We start from the raw sequence: 18,459 nt of genomic DNA, 5'->3' as shown, positions 1-18,459 counted from the left end.
CACAGCCCACTGTCTCACCCACACGGCCACTGATCAGGTCAGCTTGAGGTTTCAGTGCCAAGACCACTGCCAGGGGCCTCCCGTGCAGACACGGTGAGCCACATCCTTGTGACCTTGCACAAAGGCCAAACAGGCAGAGATCCAGGGGCCATCTTCCACACGAGCTTTATCCCTAATTGGCTGTCATACCCAGAGGTCAAACAGCTGAGCCCTTTAACTGTTAGAAAAAATGTCAGGCTAGTTTATTTGTTTATTTTTATGTTTTAAAAATATTTATTTTTATTGGAAAGGCAGATCAAATTTATGGAGAGAAAGAGAGAAAGAACCACCATCTGCTGATTCACTCCTCAAACGGCCTCGACGGTCAGAAGTGAGCCAATCTGAAGTCAGGAGTGTCTTTCAGGTCCCCCACATAGGCGCAGGGTCCCAGGGCTTTAGATCATCCTATGTTGCATTCCCAGGCCATAGCAGGGAGCTGGATAGGAAGTGGAGCCGCCAGGATTAGAACTGTTGCCCATATGGGATCCTGGTGCTTGCATGGTGATGATTTAACCAAAACCTATCATGCCACACCCCAGGCCAGTTTAGATCTAAATCACACCAAATATACAGGATGTCATTTGTACTTTAATGGTCTCTAATTGAAATAAACATGAAATTAAAAAAAAAAAAAAGCCTTCACATCCCATCAAAGCTTTTCCTCCTAAGAGTTTTTAGTTTTACTTTCTTTATAAAGTTGACTCTGAGTGTGCTTTGATAACATTAGAAAGGTGTATCTGACAGCCCCTGATTATGTCAGACCGTGGCATAACACAAATATGGAAGCGTCTGAACCAAGTTGGACTGATAGCAGAACAGGTTTAATGATTGCTGATCTCAAGTCCTTCGACTGCACTCCCGGCAGACAAGAGCTAACTAGGGACAGGGTATAGTGGCTTTTGGGCTACTCCCGACAGATGGACAGTGGGCACAAGGGCCCCTCCTGCCAGCTGTCATCCCCAGGGCAGCTGCAGGGCCGCCCCACACACAATCCGCTGGCTCCGGGAAGAGAGGAAGGAATTGCGCCGCCGAGAAAGCTGCTCTCAGCGGGAGGCAGGCAGGCCGACTTGACTAACAACAGAAAGGGCTGAAATTTCCGAGGGGCTCTTAGCAACGGGTCTGATCCACAGCGGCCGGTCGTGCGAAAATCAAATCAGGGAGCCGTTCTTGCAGGCGCGATGCAGCAGCGGCAGCTGACCGCCCAGGCAGCCTTCCTCCCTGCCCTGTAATCACCTGCTCTTCCCCACTGCGTGGTTCCTGCCTTCGCCAAGTGCCTCTGTACCCGGCCAGGAAACGACCACCCACCCCACTCCCATCCCCCTTGGCTGCGTAGGGGGCTCACGCTTGGCTTTGAGTTCTTGTTCGTCACCGCATCTCATCAAGAGGCGGGACCGGTAGGGCCCGGGTTCAGCCCCCTGGGCTGCCTGGGGCTTTATTCCAGAGTCACTGGCGCGTGGCCGCGCTTCTCTTGCCGATTTGTAGGCGAAACCCCATTGGCTCCGTTGGCTCCTTGATTTAAACCACGCCCGGCTGCCTGCCGGCTTTGCTGCTGCCGGGCTAGGCCGCCCAGCCCCATCGCAACCCCGTTTGCCTTGGGAGCCCGGGGCTGCTGCGGCTGCTATTGTGTGGATGCAGCGCGTGTCCTTTCTTGTCTTGTAGAGATGGCTAACCGCGGCCCGAGCTATGGCCTAAGCCGGGAGGTGCAGGAGAAGATCGAGCAGAAGTACGACGCGGACCTGGAGAACAAGCTGGTGGACTGGATCATCCTGCAGTGCGCCGAGGACATAGAACACCCGCCTCCGGGCAGGGCTCACTTTCAGAAATGGTTGATGGACGGGACGGTAAGACCCGCGGCGATCGCGGGAACTGGGGTGGTGGGCAGGGAAGCCTTGCCCAGGGCTCCATCTTTCTGCGGGAGCAACGGTTGCCAAGCTCCAGGTGTCCCCCGGAGAGGATGGGAATGCCTTTATTTCTGTCAGGCGTGAGCTTTGGGCCCCTACACAATTGCCTAGTGAGAGTCGCCGATTCCCCACCCATTGGAGCATCACAACATTCCTCCCAATCGCCACAAATCCAGAGCCCTTTGATTTTGCCAGGGAGAATAGAGATAAGCATTTCTGGCGATTTCTTCTTGGTGCATCAGCCCTTACTGGGGCCATCCCTTACCCTCTCTCCTTCCCCCAGGGGGAAGAGCTGGTTACACAGTAAGACAAAGGGAACAAGTTGACTGAGCCTCCTTCTCATCCTTGGAGTGCTGTGTTCCCTGGAGGTGCCCCATGTCTGTTTGTAAAACGGCTGGTTCTCCTGGAACCTGAAGTGATTCCTTATTTGACAACTGCTGCTCTACCAGATGCTACCGTGGGTTTGGGCTTGGGGACCACCAGCTCTGCTGATTGGAACAAACCCCTCTTCTCCTGCAGGCTGTGATGTCCTCTTACATAACTGCCATCCACATATCTACTGGGCTGCCCCAAAAGGGAACCCTAGGTGCCCAGGAGGGGAGCGCCCAGTTCAGTTCTTTTATACATCACCAGCACACAGTTCGCAAGGGATGAGTCACGGAAGGCAGATTCTCATCCAACCTCTGAGAGAAAGCAGACCAGACTCTGCCCCTCCCCCACATCCATCGGAAGCCACTAGCTCATCCCTCCCATTGAAGTCTAAAATCATGTCTGTATCACTCCATCTCTTTATTTTCTGTAAATCTTCCTTTCTTTGCCCTGAGAAACGAAGGATGGTGCAAGGACAAGGAGGGCCTGGGGCTCCTGGGCTGCAGGACTCTGTGATCAGGAGCAGCACTGAGAATAGGGTCATCTGGCCTTGGGATTCGGTGTGGGCACTTTGCACAGCCTTGATTTATGCTTTCCTGGAGTTCCAGACCCAAACCTGATGCACACTTCACATATCATTCCTGACTTGGAGTACAAAAGGGAAACACTGGTTCTTCTTGCCCCCTCCCCACCCCCTTTAGGTCCTGTGCAAGCTGATAAACAGCCTCTACCCACCAGGGCAGGAGCCCATCCCCAAGATCTCAGAGTCCAAGATGGCTTTTAAGCAGATGGAGCAGATCTCTCAGTTCCTAAAGGCTGCGGAGATTTACGGTGTGAGAACCACGGACATTTTTCAGACGGTGGATCTGTGGGAAGGTAAATGGCCCCTCTGCCTGGGACTGTCCTGCCCTCACTCTCCCGTTCACCGCCCCTCTTTGTGAAGACTACTTGCCGTGTTCTTCCCTGTGCATGCGTGCCTGTGTGCATGTGGGTGTGTGCAGGGTGTGCCCTCAGCTGCCTGTCATCTGGAGACCTTCCTGTCTGTGACCCTCTGTTGGGAGGGGCGTCCTTCTCTAAGGGAAAACACACCTTGAGAACATGGCCGGGAACCACGGCAAAGGGAAGCTGCAACCGAGATGGGGCTGAAATGGTTCCATGGAAGCTGCTTACCCCTATTTCTGTCCCCTAGTACCAGGGATAGCTCCTGGAAGTGAAGGAAGGCAGTTTCTAGGATGCCTCTGACACACAAATAGAGCAGCGAGACTTGCAGACAAGGCTATCTGGTGCTTTTTTGTCATCAGTCTGAGGCGTGAAGAGTCTTCTAGACTTTCATGAGACAATTATTTGTGAGCTTGGCGAATGCATATCCGGGATATGTATTCTGTTCAGGGAATGCGCAAGTGATTTTTCTTTCACATTTATGAAATACTTGAGGAAATATTAGAAAGGCATATGCATCAAATCACAGATCCTGACACACTGAACAATGCACTGGTATTGGGGATGGTGATGTGATTGGAGATAGTGAGGCAGAGTCAGTATGTGCATGTCCCTCCGTGTGACTGTGACTTCTCTAGACAAGGCCTGCCTGAGACATCCAGAGATACAGAGTAGCCCAAGAGGAGCTGCTGGATGGATGCTGTTTTGACATGCTCATAGGCTCTCATTGGTGGGTCAACCAACAGATACCCAGGGCAGTGACTCAAACGGCTGTGCTGACAGTGAGACTGTGATGGTTTCCCTCTGATCAGGAACAATAATATTCTTTTTTTATAAAGATTTATTTATTTATTTATTTATTGCAAAGTCAGATATACAGAGAGGAGGAGAGACAGAAGGGAAGATCTTCCATCTGATGATTCACTTCCCAAGTGACCGCAGTGGTCAGAGCTGCTCTGATCTGAAGCCAGGAGCCAGGAACTTCTTCCAGGTCTCCCATGTGGCTAAAGGATCTCAAGGCCACAAGTAGGGAGCTGGGTAGGAAGTGGAGCTGCTGGGATTAGAAATGGTACCCATATGGGATCCTGGTACGTTCAAGGTGAGGTCTTTAGCTGCTAGGCTACGTGCTGGGCGCAGAAACCATATATTCTAAAGGGTATTCAGATGATGGATGAAACAGATTTCTAGCAGAGGATTAGCTTGATAAACAATTAATAAAGTAAAACCATCTCCCTAATCTTCTCTGTCATACAACGTACTGGCATTTCATGTTTCCCTCATGAATGAGCGGTTGAAATTCTAAGTCTCCTGAGTTTATCCTGAATTTCACTGTTAGTTAAAACTCAAATATCTAGAACTTGAGGCCAGCCCATTGGACTTAATGGATACTCGATTGTATGATACCTTGTAATGTCAAAACTGTTATAGTTTCCCCCAATTAATAAAGACAGCTACTCCTCATTGACCTTTTCCCGTAAAGTAGCTATTGAGCAAATATTTGCAACATGATGCCAATGAATTCCCCTAGCAACCCCATAAGGTGCTTTTAGTTTGCTCATTTCACAGATGGTGAAACTTAAGCTTGCCCATGAGTACCTGTGTCTAACTGGTCACAAGTCAAGAGCAGAGCCAGGATTCAAATCCAGGCTCTTTGATGGCAAAGTGAAGCCTCCACTAGTCTGCCATGGCAGTCTTTGGCCAGAAAGCTTAGTTCCCATTGCTTGTGCCATGAGTCAAATGGTGAGTAACAGCAGTGACTAACTGATGATGATAAAGAGGAGAGAGAGAAAATGATGATTCAGGGCTGTGTGGGACAGGAGGATAGAGGAGTTAGTGTGAATGGAAGAAACTGGTGAGAGATCCTCCATGTGCAGAAAGTGTGAAAGGAGAAAGAAGACGGTAGAAGGGCTGAGGGAGGTAAGGACTGCATGAATTCCTGCATCTGTGTTATTGAGGATACCTCATTTCCTTCTCTTTCCAACTGTCGCAGACCTGAACTTTCTATCTAGGAGCACTTGAAAAAGCAGGGAGTAATAAAGCTCAGGTAATAAACTTTTGTGATGAACACAGTAGCTATTTAACCCAGAACTGTGGGTTAAATTTTTCTTAAGGAAGAGGGAGGTTGGGGAAATGAGTGTGGCTGCACTAGCCTGAGACAGGGCAATGGAACAGGCAGGATAATGTTCATAGGAGAGAGAAATATCAAGCACAGCGAGTTCCAGCTCCGGGGTAGAAGGAGGAAACAACTAGGATGCTGTGACTGACAGGTGGCAGATCACACTCCATGCACCAGCTCCAGGCAGGTCACGCAATAGGAAGGGATATGTGCCTAAGAACTGGTGATGGGAAAGCAGGGCCACAGGAATTTCTAGATCGCCCCCTTGGAGCTGCGCAGGCAGTGATAAATGGTGAGGCTCGGCGAGATTTACTCTGAGTTGGAGAGGGTACTTGATGTTCCCCAGGATCACATCTACAGCTCAGGCCAGAGCTGCAGGGCAGGAGGTGGAAAAGCGATTTGCTGGGAACAGAGCAGGAAGACGTGGTGGGACTGGTAATGCAGCAGGCACGGACTGAGGAAGCAAAACCAAGGTTCTGTCAATGAGAACTGCCTGTCCCTAATGAGCTTTGGAGTAGGAAGAGTGGAATCAAAGGGAAGCTGCAAGGCATACATGTATGTATCTACACACATATGAGGGTGTGTGTGTTTGCTCACGCCACCATTGGACTAGCCCTGTGCTTAGGTTCATCCCACACTCACCCTACTATTCCACATTCTGTGATTTCTGTGCTATCTTCACGTTCCATGTAATCACAAGAGTTCCTGATGCCCTGCACCATGGTTGTGGTGGTTGTGACTGCTGTGGATGCAGCTGTTCTTAACTGGGTACTTTCCTTCCTTCTCTGTAGGCATTTTATGCTCCTTAGCAGTCAGTCCCCCATCTTCCCTGCTTAGCGTCTTTCCCCTGGGTAGGTCCCTGCTTGCCCACAGGCTGTCCACACTGCTTTTAAGTAGCAGGCCAATAAAGCTTCAGGAGCCTGGGCTTGCCAACTGCCTCCTTGTTTAGGCTTCCAGTATTTATATGGGCGGAGGCCCAGATGTGCCTCCAAGCCTTGAAACAAACTGCTTGGAACAAACTCAGAGCAATTAGAATGCAAGCGTGTTTAATGAAGCCAAGGGTGAACAGTCCCAAGACAAAGCCCGTCACAGAGATGTTACAGAAGTGCCCACTGGAGGGAAGCTAGGCCACCGTGCTTTCAGTGACAGAGAAGAGGTGAGAGCAGCTTGGAGGAGAGCAAGTGAGCCAGGAAAGGCTTTCGCTTGGACAAAAGATAACCTAGCTAGCCAGTTTCTATTGTATCTGCCACGGATGTCCCCAAAGGGCAGAGTGAGCCATCTGTGCTGTCTCTAGAGTCTGGGCAGACATCTTGCCTGCAAGTTTGTCTTATTAAGTACTGAAAGCAGAGTGCAGGCTCCTGAGTTGGAAACCAGATTGCCTGCTTCAAAACCATTGCTCTACCACTTACCAATTCACTTCTCTAAGTGTTAGTTTTCTCAGCTATCAAATGGGGACAACAGTACTTTAATTCCACAGGGTTGACAGGCCAGAGTAAAGAAGATAATGCATAAGAACAACTCAGCACAGGGCTTTGCAACAGAACATGATAAATATCTGTGATGTAGAAATGTTTCTTAGGATTGACTTGTCCTTCCAAGACTCCTAGAAAGTGAGTGAGAGAGAGGGGAATACATTGAAAGGGCACACATTCCATCTTGGAAAAAATAACCTCAGTAGTTGCTGATGGGCTGCCTGGGTGACCTTTGTCTGCTCTGCCATCTTTGGAGCCTTTGCCTGTTGTCAGCTGTTGCCCCATCTGCAGGGGCCGACGGCCAGGTCACTTTATAGCCTTCATGGTCATTACACCCAGGAATGTCTCTCTCCTAGCAGATGTCTTTGCCAGCTCTAGACTCGGAACACCCAGGTGTAGCGTCAGGAGCTTGAGTTTGGAAGTCAGCTGGATGGCTTGAAGACCCATTCCTCTTTATCTGCAGGGCAGAGCAGTTTCCTCTCTCAGAGCTGAAATTCCATTGTCTGTGAACTGATCTAATCCCTCCTCTTCCAACCCCACAGGAGGATCTCACAAGGATTAAATATGTAAAATGTCTAGTGTGGTGCTACTAGACACCTCATAAATGTTACCTTCCTTCCCCCATGATTACCCATCAATATCTGGCCTGGTTTTGTTTATTTGCATAACTGCTGATGAGAGTTAAGTATGCTCAACGTCAGCCAGTGTCAGACTGGGCAGGCGGGGCTCAAAGATCAATCCCTCTGATCATTGTTCTCAGTAAACCTAGCAGGGAGGACCCTGGACATGTGGTTTCATCATGCCTTTTCTCTTCTATTAGCGACTCGGGAGTCAGAGAGGGAGGTGTGGTTCCTGCTGGAGGTGGTGAGACCAGAAGTTCCAAATACACTCTCTAGGGAGCTGGCATTCTATGTGTCATTCCTCAATGGCAAGAGCAGAGGAGACACTTCCCCCAGTCTGAGAGATATTTTGGGATCCTGTACCTGTAGTGACGTAAGGCAGTGCAGACGTCTGCTGCTCGAAGCGTGCCTGGCTCAGGGATAAGCCTTCACTGCCCTGACTCCTAGGGCTGCCGACAGACCGTCCTGTTCCATGGGTCTTTTCTTAAACTCTGACACCCAAATCACCTGGTGGGTTGTTAAAACATGGATTGCTAGGCCCAAGAGTTTCATAAGGCATAAAGTAGAGGTTGAAGGCCCAGAACGTGCATTGCTCATCAATTAGTGGGTGACACTGATTTTGCTGGTCTGGAAATTCCAGTTTAAGAATCACTCTCTCTACAGAATGTCTCGCTCCTCAAAGCCTGGGAAGCAACAAAATTCATAAAACCCATGGAGCTAGTCCTAACTTACCCTCCGATTTCCTTGACTATAGCCACATTTTCTTTAAGTGGACAATCGAAACTTGTATGTAAGTTATTATTGAAGAAAATAAGAAATGTTTCCTATCCTAGCACTTGCTTTCTCTGCAAGCCCAAGAACAGTTAAAACAGGCCTTATTCCAAGATTTGTAAACTGAGCCAAGACTGGTATAAAACAGAAATAGTTCTAAAATGGAACTTTGTCTACAGGACTGATTTCAGATATTTAGAGTAGAACTGGAAAGTAGAGAGTGTCTAACTGACTTTATCCACTCAGGTGACTTCTCTGATCCATTTTCTCCTCTTTATTCTTATAACCTGTTTTTTTCTTTCCAAAGTCATGCATAATATATCTTTGAGGTAACAGAATAATTTTTGAAAAATAAAATCATTGTCTTTTTGGTGATAACAGTCAAACTGTAACAGCATTAAGAATCATTGGGTTGGGGTGTTGCATTGTGGCACAGCAAGTTAAGCTACTGATTGTGATATCTGATTCCCCCACTTCCAGTCTAACTTCCTGTTAATGCATTCTGGGGGGGCAACAGATGATGGTTTAAGTACTGGGGACCATGCAGGAGACCTGGATGGAGTTCTGGACTCCTGGCTTTGGCCTGACCCAATCACAGTTCTCTCAAGCACTTGGGAAGTTGACCTAAAAGTGGAGCAGTCTCTCTCTCTCCCTCTCTCTCTGTTTCTCCCTCCCCTTTTCCCTCTCTCTTTCTGTCACTCTGTCTTTCAAGTAGTTGAAAATCAACCAAAAATTCACATTAAACAAAGAACTCCTGGGTTGGATCCTTGCAAACACAATCCCCTGCTCAATCCCTCATAAATTACAGCTTAGTAGTTTGGGATGCAACGCCACATTTGGGGTAACATTACTTAGTGATAATGTAGGACATGGGAGATACTCTATTCAGTAAAAGTGTCCGTTGCTGGCTGACAATTTGAAAAGGCATTTCAGATGATACAGAGAAAACACTATGCCATTGGCTTTTATTTTGAAGAATTTATTTATTAGGTTTACAGCAAGCGAGAGACGGGTATATATACTTACTGTGTGCCATCTGCCCCACACATGCATGGCCTCCCACATGCTTATAGCCTCAATTATTATCAGTGGCAGTTCCCAGAGTGATACACTTGTTTCAGCTGATGAGCTTATGCATTATTTTCTTGATCCCAAATCCTTGGTCTACATTAGAGATTGTTGTACAATCTGTGCCTTTAGCACATGTATCGTATCACGTATCCATCGCTAGATCATAAGAGTATTTTCACTGTTTGTAGCTTCCTACAAGTGATAGTAGACAAAACAGCCTCGTCCAAATCCTGAGCTGTCAAGGCAGACATGGCTCCACCTCCTTCCTGTGCTGCTTTTCTTTTTTTAAAAAAATTTTGTTATTGCATTTTATGACACAGTTTCATAGGCTCTGGTATTGCCCCAAGCCCTCGCCCCATATTGAATTCCTCCATACTGTTACAGTAGTACAGTTCATAACCAGTCATGATTCCTTCATTGTGGGCATGGACCATGCAGAGTCCAGCATCTTATTATTCAGAAAAATTCAAGAGTTTCTTTGGGAGCCCATCCTTGTTCTGAAAGTAGAACTGGCAGAATATCATCTCCTCCAATGGAAAACCACCACACAACTTCAACAACAGGAAGGAGCATGGAAATTAACAACATTATGAAGTTAATTAACATGATATTGAGTGACCAACATGCTAGAAATGCAAGCTCTTAATGACATCCTGTAACTACTTCATTGACATCTCAATTTTAGTATATACACAACCAGCTGCTACAAACCTTAAAAAGTTATAGGGTACCATTCAGCTGTCTTATGTCTATTTTCATTTTTATATTTACCTGTGCTGCTTTTCTTAAGGTCAGTGATCAATTCCTAGACCATGACCAGGACCAGGACTTACTCTCCTTCTAGTTACCATGGCGTCTAGAAAACTCTCAACACCTGCTTGGTCTTTCAGGGTATTGTTGTCTTCTTTGAAGAATGGTCTTGAGCAACGTTTTTACCAATGTGACTTGAGGAACTCTAACAAGCCACCAAAGTATCCAGGGTAGTTTTCAGGAAGCAGAGTGATTCCAAGTCACCAGAGCTCAGGGCTGATTCTCCATTTAATCTGCTCACATCTAGTGATCAAAACTTTTATTGATGGATGATGTGATAACACTTCTCAAAACAAGTTTTATTACTTATCGGGTGGTATTTAGTACATAGCGCACACCAGATTTGGTCACATTTTGATGAGCTGAAATCCAAAACTATACAACAATGCTTGCCTATGCAAGCACAAAAGCAGATCCTATATGTTGTAGGATCAGATAAAGTGTTAACTGCTGTGCTTTTCATTTTGGCAGTAGTCATATCATTCACGGTAGCTTAAAATGTAGACATGACAGACCTTAATGAGAGAGAGAGAGAGAGAGAAGAAGAAGGAAGGAAGGAAGAGAGGGAGGGAAGGAGAGCGGGAGGGAGAGAAGAAGGAAGGAAGGAAGGGAGGAAGGAAGGGAGGAAGGGAGGAAGGGAGGAAGGAAGGAAGGGAGGAAGGAAGGAAGGAAGGAAGGGAGGAAGGAAAATCAAAAGAACAAACATTTAGTTCATTGGGTAAGATTCCAGTAGCTCATATTGGAATTCCTAGATTTGAATCCATGCTCTGCTTCTGATCCAGCTTCCTGCTACAGCATTCCCTAGGAGGGAGTGGATGATGGCTCAAGGAACTGGATCTTTGTAACCCTAATGGGAAACCCAGTTGAATTTCTGCTTTTGGCTCCAACCTGGGCCAGCCCTGGATGCATCAGAACCATATCAAAGGGGCTGGCATTGTAGAGTAGCAGTTGAAGCTGCCAGCTGTCACACTGGCATCCTTTAAAGAGACTAGTTCATGTCCCAGTTTCTCCACTTCAGTCCTTCTCTCTGCCAATGGCATGGAAAACAGTAGGAGATGGCTTGCGTGTTTAGGCTCCTACCCTTCATGTGACAGACTTAGAAGAAGCTGTTGGCTTGATCCAGCCTCTGCTCTAACTATTGCAGTCATCTGGGGCATGAACCAGTGGATGAAAATAACTGTGTGTGTGTCTCTCCCTTTCTGTAATTATAACTCTGACTTCCAAAAATAAATAATTTTTAAAAGAATCATTTCATGACATTGCCTTGGGATTCTCAGATAATTTTGATCCTCAGTTTAGTTTGGAAGTCATCAGGTGAAATCCATGTTTCTTAAACTTGCTTGATGATATGGTCCACTCGCAGAGCTAATTAAAAATACAGATTCCCAGAATTTGTTAAATCAATGTTTCAGGACAATGGTTCCAAAATTCATATTTTTAAGGAAGACTTAAGTATTTTAAAAGCAGACGGAGAGAAGGGTACCGAGAGAGTCTCCACCCCCGATTCACGCCCCAGACAGTGACAACAGATTTGGGCTAGGCTGAAGTGAGGAGTCAAGAATGCCATTTTGGTCTCCCAAAGGGGTGACAGGCGCCAAATACTTTGTGGCACATTAACTGAAAGCTGAGTTGGAAGTAGAGCAGCTGGAACTTGAATTGGCACTCTGATATGGGATATTGACATTACAAATAACAGCCTAACTTGCTGTGCCACAACACTGGCCCCAAAATTCATATTTTAAAACAGATGCCCCTATCATATAAGAATTTAACACTTGTGAAATCCTAATCTAAAGAAGCTTTGCATTGCTTTTTTTTTCTGTTTGTTTAGCTTTGTACAATTTTATCACTAGATGGATATTACAGTTAATTATAACATAGGGTGATTAAAAAGATAAATTGAAAATGGAATTAAGAATGTTTATTTTGGTGCAAATAATTAAATGCATGTAGTTTTTTCATATTACCAATTTTCATGAAGTTTCTGAAGTCCCTCACACATGCATTTTAACTCTGGTTGTTTTTTGCCTAACACACTTTACAGATTTTGTTTAAATTTACTGCTTCTTTATACATTTAAATATTTGACCTTGGAGTTACAGACTAAGTTTCCACAAGTAATCCTGATTCCTCCCATGTACTCCCTCCTACCAGCAGGACTTGATCTGTGCTACTGACCTCGCAAGAGAGTGAGGCTTGAAAAACTCCTTCTTCCGTATCCTGTTGGCCATAGAACACTAGAAATTTTTGCTTAGGGATCTCCTTGAAAAATCATATTAGGAATGAGAAGCAGCTAAGCTAGATGAGAACTGGTTACAGAAGGCAGGTTTCAGGTCACAATGTCGCTTAGAATCCTGACAATAATTGACTTGATCACCACACAGATGGGGAGGCCCAAACTGCTTGTCTTTGCCTGAACCTTTTTTGCGCAAGCACATGGAGAAATTATTCTATACAAAAATACTCAGAGATTCTGGGGCATTTGAGTTTTAGGTTCCCTTGGTCCTATAAATCCAGAATTTGTGCACCAGTTTTCTCCCCTTCTCTTGAGCCCTTTTTCTTGTTCATCCTCTCTGAGCTGGCACTGAGGCAGTCCCTGAGCCCATGGAGAGCAACCTTGATCCTGGGCTCTGGTGGAGGAAGGTGCTTCCCAACCAACTCACAAGTGACTCCGTGAGAGCAGGCAGTGATGTGGTGAACTGGGCTTGGCATTCAGGCCCATTGAATACAGTTCTGCTCTGGATTACTTGTGAGTATTCTGGGAGTATTAACTATCCTACCTGAATTAGTTTTTTTTGTTTTGCTTTACTTTTTTTTTTTTTTTGAAATTTTGTTTTTACTGCTAAGTCAGAGGAGGAGGAAGAGAGAGAGAGAGAGAGAGAGAAAGAGGAAGATCTCCATCCAATCTTTCACTCCCCAAGTAACCACAACAGCCGAAGTAAGCCAGTCTGAAGCCAGGAACCAGGAACTTCCTCCAGGTCTCCCACACAGGTGCAAGGCCTTGGGCCATCTTCTACTGCTTTCCCAAGCACAGACAGGGAGCTGGATGGAAAGCGGGGCTGCTGGGGTTAGAACTGGTGCCCATATGGGATCCTGGTGCATCCAAGGTGTGGACTTTAGTCACTCGGCCACCAAGCCAGGCCTTTGCTTTACTTTATTAAAAGACAGATTTACAGAGAAGAGAGATAGAGAGAAAGATATTCTATCCACTATTTCGCTCCACTCCCTGAATGGCCTCAGTGACAAGAGCTAAGCTATTCTGACATCAGGAGCCAGGAGCTTCTTCCAGATCTCCCATGCAGTTGCAGGGTCCCAAGGCCTTTAGTGATCCTTCTCTGCTTTCTCAGGCAACAAGCAGGGAGCTTGATGGGATCCTGGGTGCACATATGGGATCCTGGGGCTAGAAGGTGGAGGATTAGTCTATTGAGCCACAGCACTGGCCCCCTGAATTGGATTTACTGTTAGTACATAGGGAGGGACAAACCCAATGCCACAATGGAGGTCATACATAATAAAGCATCTGTTCTATAGTTTATATTAAATCTGTTGCTCTAGAACCATTCTTAAAATATCCCATTTGTCTTTATCAGATAATGCTTATTTTTTTTCTTGTGCCCTAGTCATGCAGTCACTCCCCTTGAGGGTGAGGCACTATTGATGATAGTTCTCATTTCTGGAATATCATACAATTGTCTGAAACTCCATTCCATCTGTCTCTTCTGGGTGCGTGTGGCTTTCTGTGCAGTAGGCTGGTTCTGTGGTTTGGCAAGGCTTGCTTCCTCACCAATTGTTTTAGGGCATTATCTGTAGCCGTATTGCTAGACATCAGGCGCCACATTTTCTAGATCCTGCTGGTAACAGACCAATCCTTCCCAACCACCAGAAGCACACTTCCTGTGTGCTCTTTGTTGAGAATATAAATGAATTATAGGTCATAATCCAAAGACAGACAGAGAGAGAGAGAGAGAGAAAGAGATGCTTCCATCTATTGGTTTATCCCCCAAATGGCTACAAGAGCCGGAGCTAGACTAGGCCAAAGTTAGGAGTCAAATGCTTCTTCCTGAACTCCCATGTGGGTGCAGGGGCCCAAGCAGTTGGGCCATTCTCCACTGCTTTCCCAGGCCCACTAGCAGGGAGTTAGATCGGAGGTGGAACAACTGGGACTCCAACAGATGCCAATCCTGGATGCCAACACTGCAGGCAGTGATTAAGCCACCATACCACAAGGGCCACCCCAATCAACGCTCTCTTTAATCATGCACTACTGAAATGCAAACCCTCTCCCTTTCTCTTGCCAGAATGATGCTTCAGGATTTCCCTACTGTGGTTCTATTTTTAAAAGTTAAAAAAATGATGCTATGCAGTGACTAATATGAAAACATGCTTCATCTTGGGAAGGGAAGCATCACTCTAAGCCTGCCGCGTTTCCTCTCCATCCTTGTGTCTGCCCCCTTCCATCTGCTGCCCACAGCCTCCTGCCCCACCCCCAGCTGTTCCTGGAGAGCATTTTACCCTGCAGCTCTCAGTCCATCCTGCCAGGCCCCGCATCCGGGCAACCACCCTGTGGGCTATGAGTGAGAGGAGGGAGGTGAGAGAGGCAGGAGATGCACTTTCTCCTTTATGAATAGATGGGCATCCGGAAAATTGGATTTCCTCTAAGGGCCTTAATGGTTCATGTTATTACAGTTTGTACTCATTTCTCACTTTTCATCTGCCTTTCCCCAGTAATTCTGTACTGTTTTGTGGTCATGCTGCAGCCGCCAGGCCACAGACTGCAGATGGTCTACACAGAGAAAGCCGTGGAATATCTTTCCTTAGTTCTTACAGCTGTTCAACAGGCTATAGTCTGCCTTCCTTCTAAAATCCTGTGCCTTTACCTTTTATACTCCACACTTCTGCCTCGCGTGGACCATGTGTCTGCTTCCAAATGCAGGTAGCCCTCCCAACAGTATCTTTGCTAAGTCCTTGGGTATCAGCTAGAAAGAAGATAGGGTGGGAGGAGGGGAGGAGCAGGTCTACTTGCCAGCCCAATTCCTTCTCCCCAGGAGAAGCCAGCGGAGGCAGTGTTCTCCCTCCCCGCCCGCACTGTGCAGAGCCACACCTCACAACTCCCTTGCTTGGCTTCCTTTCACTCCAAGCCTGTGATTTATCGCTTGCATTTAGCTCTCTTCAGGCAGCACGAAATTGAGGGCCCATCACTTATGTCACATTGAGTGCTTTCTGGGCTGATTTGCTGCTGCTCATTGGCTGGCTCCACAGCACAAAGAGCCAAGTGAACACTCAATTTGAGGCACATGGATGATCACAGACCCTTTTAACCCAGATAAAGTCAAAGAGAGAAGCCACCCGGGGTTTGGTGCAGAATTATTCCGCACCATCCACTTTGCTCAGGTTTCCTTCTTGCCTTCCAGTCGGGAGGAAATGCCTCCCTGACAATTGGCACACACCACCTCCCCTTGTGGACCACGCTGATGGAAAAGCATAGACATAGGGTAGAAGCCTGTGTCTCTCTGAGCTGCCAGGAGGTGGGGAGGTTTTATTCATGGATGGATCAGGAATAATAATAATCAGCTGGGTCTTTCCTCTGTTCCTTTCTGAGACATGAGGGTGTGAGGGTTTCAAGCTGTCTTAGAGAAGTGTGGGGTAGGGCCTTGCCCTTGAATGTGACCGCCCACAACCTTGTGTCAGATACCCTGTTCTGGGAGTCCAGCCACTCAGAATCCCTGGGCCCCGCTGCACTCTTCGCTTTAACGTCTCCATTGGCTTCCAGGGAAGGACATGGCTGCTGTGCAGAGGACCCTGATGGCCCTAGGCAGTGTCGCAGTCACCAAGGATGATGGCTGTTACCGGGGAGAGCCGTCCTGGTTTCACAGGTAAAAGATTTCTTGGGGTGCAGGGTGGTTTAGCCATGGACAGAGTCTCAGGCGTTGCAACTCTCCAGAGGCTGTGTGCTGTCGGTGCCCCTCACACCAGGTCCTGTTAGTCCCAGGGCCAAGTCGCCCACCATGAGGCAGCACTGAGGCCACCACCCAGGCTGGTGCTTGGCCCGGGACAGAAATGACCAGGCCTCTCTGTCGACCCATGGATCTTACCCAGTTTTAGCCAGGTCCAGTCTCCACTGATGTTCAGCAGGCCTAAAGGAGGTTCCTCGGGGTGGCTTTCTGGCCTGAGCATGGTGTTGTTATTACCTAACATCTCTCCTTTTTCATCCTCCCCCCTCCCATGGCAGATAAAAAAAAAAGCACCTTAAAGCAAAATACTCATTGTTCATATCTCTAATCCCTGCTTTTTTCCCCTCCTGTTTATGACAAGCTACCAGCTTCAGTCATTTTAAATGAGCTCAATCTGCCTGTTGGAACCCTGGCTTTAGTCTCAGCAATGACTAGGGACCTACCTGTGGTGACAAGTTCAAAATTCCTTATTGCCTGGTTCTTTCTGGCGGTTTGCTCACCCCTGGTCTAGAGCAAGACATTTCTCCTTGTTGACTGTTGGCTCCTACAGAACGTGGATCCTTGGCTCTGGACAGGGAGCATGAATCAGGACTAATGCGCTTAGTAAGAGGAGCTGCGGCAGAACTCCTGAGGGCCAGAGGATGCAGACGCAAAGGGCCAAGGTTGGGGAGCGGGAAAGGAGAGGCCTGCAAGGGAGGGAAACCTGACCGCCAAGAGATGGCTTGCTGGAAATCCTGGAGAACATCTGAGATTCTGAAAGAAAGGCTCTCCCAGCATTGCGGTGGGGGCCATCACTCGGGCCTGCTGCTCTCTGTAGTGACCTCCCACAGAATCTTGACAAGGGGTTTGCAAACTGCCCTGACAGCATGATTCCTCCTCACCCTCTTCTTCTCTATTTCCCTTCTCTCCCTGCCCCCTGTCCTCCTTCAGGAAAGCCCAGCAAAATCGGCGAGGATTTTCTGAGGAGCAGCTTCGCCAGGGACAGAACGTCATAGGTCTGCAGATGGGCAGCAACAAGGGGGCTTCCCAGGCGGGCATGACTGGCTACGGGATGCCCAGGCAGATCATGTAAGACACCGCAGCTGGCCACGTCATGGCCTCTTGACAAAGAAATAGCTAGCCACCTTCTGACCTTCTCTTTCTCAAAGCCTCCTGCCCCTGGTTTTCCAAGTGCTGCATTTGCGCTGAGACTCCACGTTGCCTACTGCCGCCACCTTTTGTTCATTTAGAACTATGCAAAGACTCCGCTTCCATCCTATCCCTCAGCCCCTCCTTTGCCTTGTTGGTGGATTATTTATTTATTTATTTGCCAAATTTCTTCTCCTCCACTCACAGTACACACCCAATAAATTAGTCTTGTGTCTTAAAAGGTAAAGATCATTTTTTTGAGGGAATTCCGGGTTAGTGGGCTTTCTGTTCTGTTCAAGGTGCCAGCAAGGTGGGGCTGACTGTACCACAGAAATAAAGTTAGCTATGAACAAGATTTTTGATCAAAAAAATTTTTTTTCCTAAGCCAGCAATTGCAGAAGAAAGTGAAAGTTTCAGAATAGCTCTATCTACTCTGAGTACCTAAGGTCACGATTAAGAAAAAGGGCTTTTGCCCCTATGTTTTCCTAGTATCTATTTTGTGCTTTTTATGATATGCCATGTAGGGAATATAGAAACGAGTAAGACCAAGTATTCTGCAATAGGTGCTCAAGAAGTATCTAGTGGGTGGTTGGACAGATGGATGATTTTGTTGAATGATATATGGACACACAGTTGAATGAATGAGTAGTTCTCATTTCTGTAGCATTAATCTTCCTCTTACAGGACATTCTTTAGGTCTGATATTTTATATTTAGACAGTTTTTAAGAGATTTATTTACTCATGTGAAAGGCAGAGTTGAACAGAGACTTGGAGGGGGCAAGGCAAAGAGAGAGAAAAAGAGAACTCTCCATCTGCTGTTTCATTACCCAAATGGCTGCAAGGTCCAGGGCTGGGCCAGGCCCAAGCCAGGAACCATGAGCTTTATCTTAGTCTCTCATCTTGGTGCAAGGGCTCAAGCATTTTAGCCATTCTCTGTTTCTTTCCCAGCTTCATTAGCAGGAAACTGGCTGTAAAAGGTGGAGCAATTGGGACTGCAACTGGCATCCAATAGGATGCCAATGCTGCACGTAGCATCTTAATCCACAGTGCCACATCAGAACTCCCTGTATATGTTTTCACCATCCAAGACATGCTTGCTCTTGCAAAAGCATATATAGGATTGAAAGCCCTAAAACTCTTCGGTATTGTCCAAGATTGAGATCTCCATAAGATGGGTGAGGTTTTAAGACTTTCTTCCACAGGTAGAAAAATTAAGAGAACAAGTAAACCTGGAGACTTTAAGTTTATCTGCTCTTTTCTACCAGTAAAAA

At 47.0% G+C, this 18,459-nt stretch overlaps 1 protein-coding gene across 1 annotated transcript; it reads left to right on the top strand.

The window, feature by feature from the left end:
* The first annotated feature begins 1,475 nt into the window (after positions 1–1,475).
* Positions 1,476–17,422, top strand: TAGLN3 (transgelin 3). Its single transcript, XM_040980829.1, has 4 exons — positions 1,476–1,880; positions 3,011–3,185; positions 15,879–15,981; positions 16,990–17,422. The coding sequence occupies exons 1-4, from the start codon at positions 1,701–1,703 to the stop codon at positions 17,129–17,131; spliced, it is 600 nt and encodes a 199-aa protein (XP_040836763.1). The 5' UTR covers positions 1,476–1,700; the 3' UTR covers positions 17,132–17,422.
* Positions 17,423–18,459: the final 1,037 nt, after the last annotated feature.

The sequence above is a fragment of the Ochotona curzoniae genome, unplaced genomic scaffold (genome assembly GCF_017591425.1).
Source record: "Ochotona curzoniae isolate NIBS_2020 unplaced genomic scaffold, NIBS_Ocur_1.0 contig_3498, whole genome shotgun sequence".
Classification (NCBI taxonomy): Eukaryota; Metazoa; Chordata; class Mammalia; order Lagomorpha; family Ochotonidae; genus Ochotona; species Ochotona curzoniae.
This window is presented reverse-complemented; position numbering and strand designations above follow the sequence as displayed.

Bases quoted from the DNA above. Each gene is read 5' to 3' on its own strand.
- TAGLN3 (XM_040980829.1), top strand. From the start codon at position 1,701: ATGGCTAACCGCGGCCCGAGCTATGGCCTAAGCCGGGAGGTGCAGGAG. The intron at 1,881-3,010 runs GTAAGACCCGCG...CACCCCCTTTAG, and splicing joins AATGGTTGATGGACGGGACG to GTCCTGTGCAAGCTGATAAA. The intron at 3,186-15,878 runs GTAAATGGCCCC...ATTGGCTTCCAG, and splicing joins GACGGTGGATCTGTGGGAAG to GGAAGGACATGGCTGCTGTG.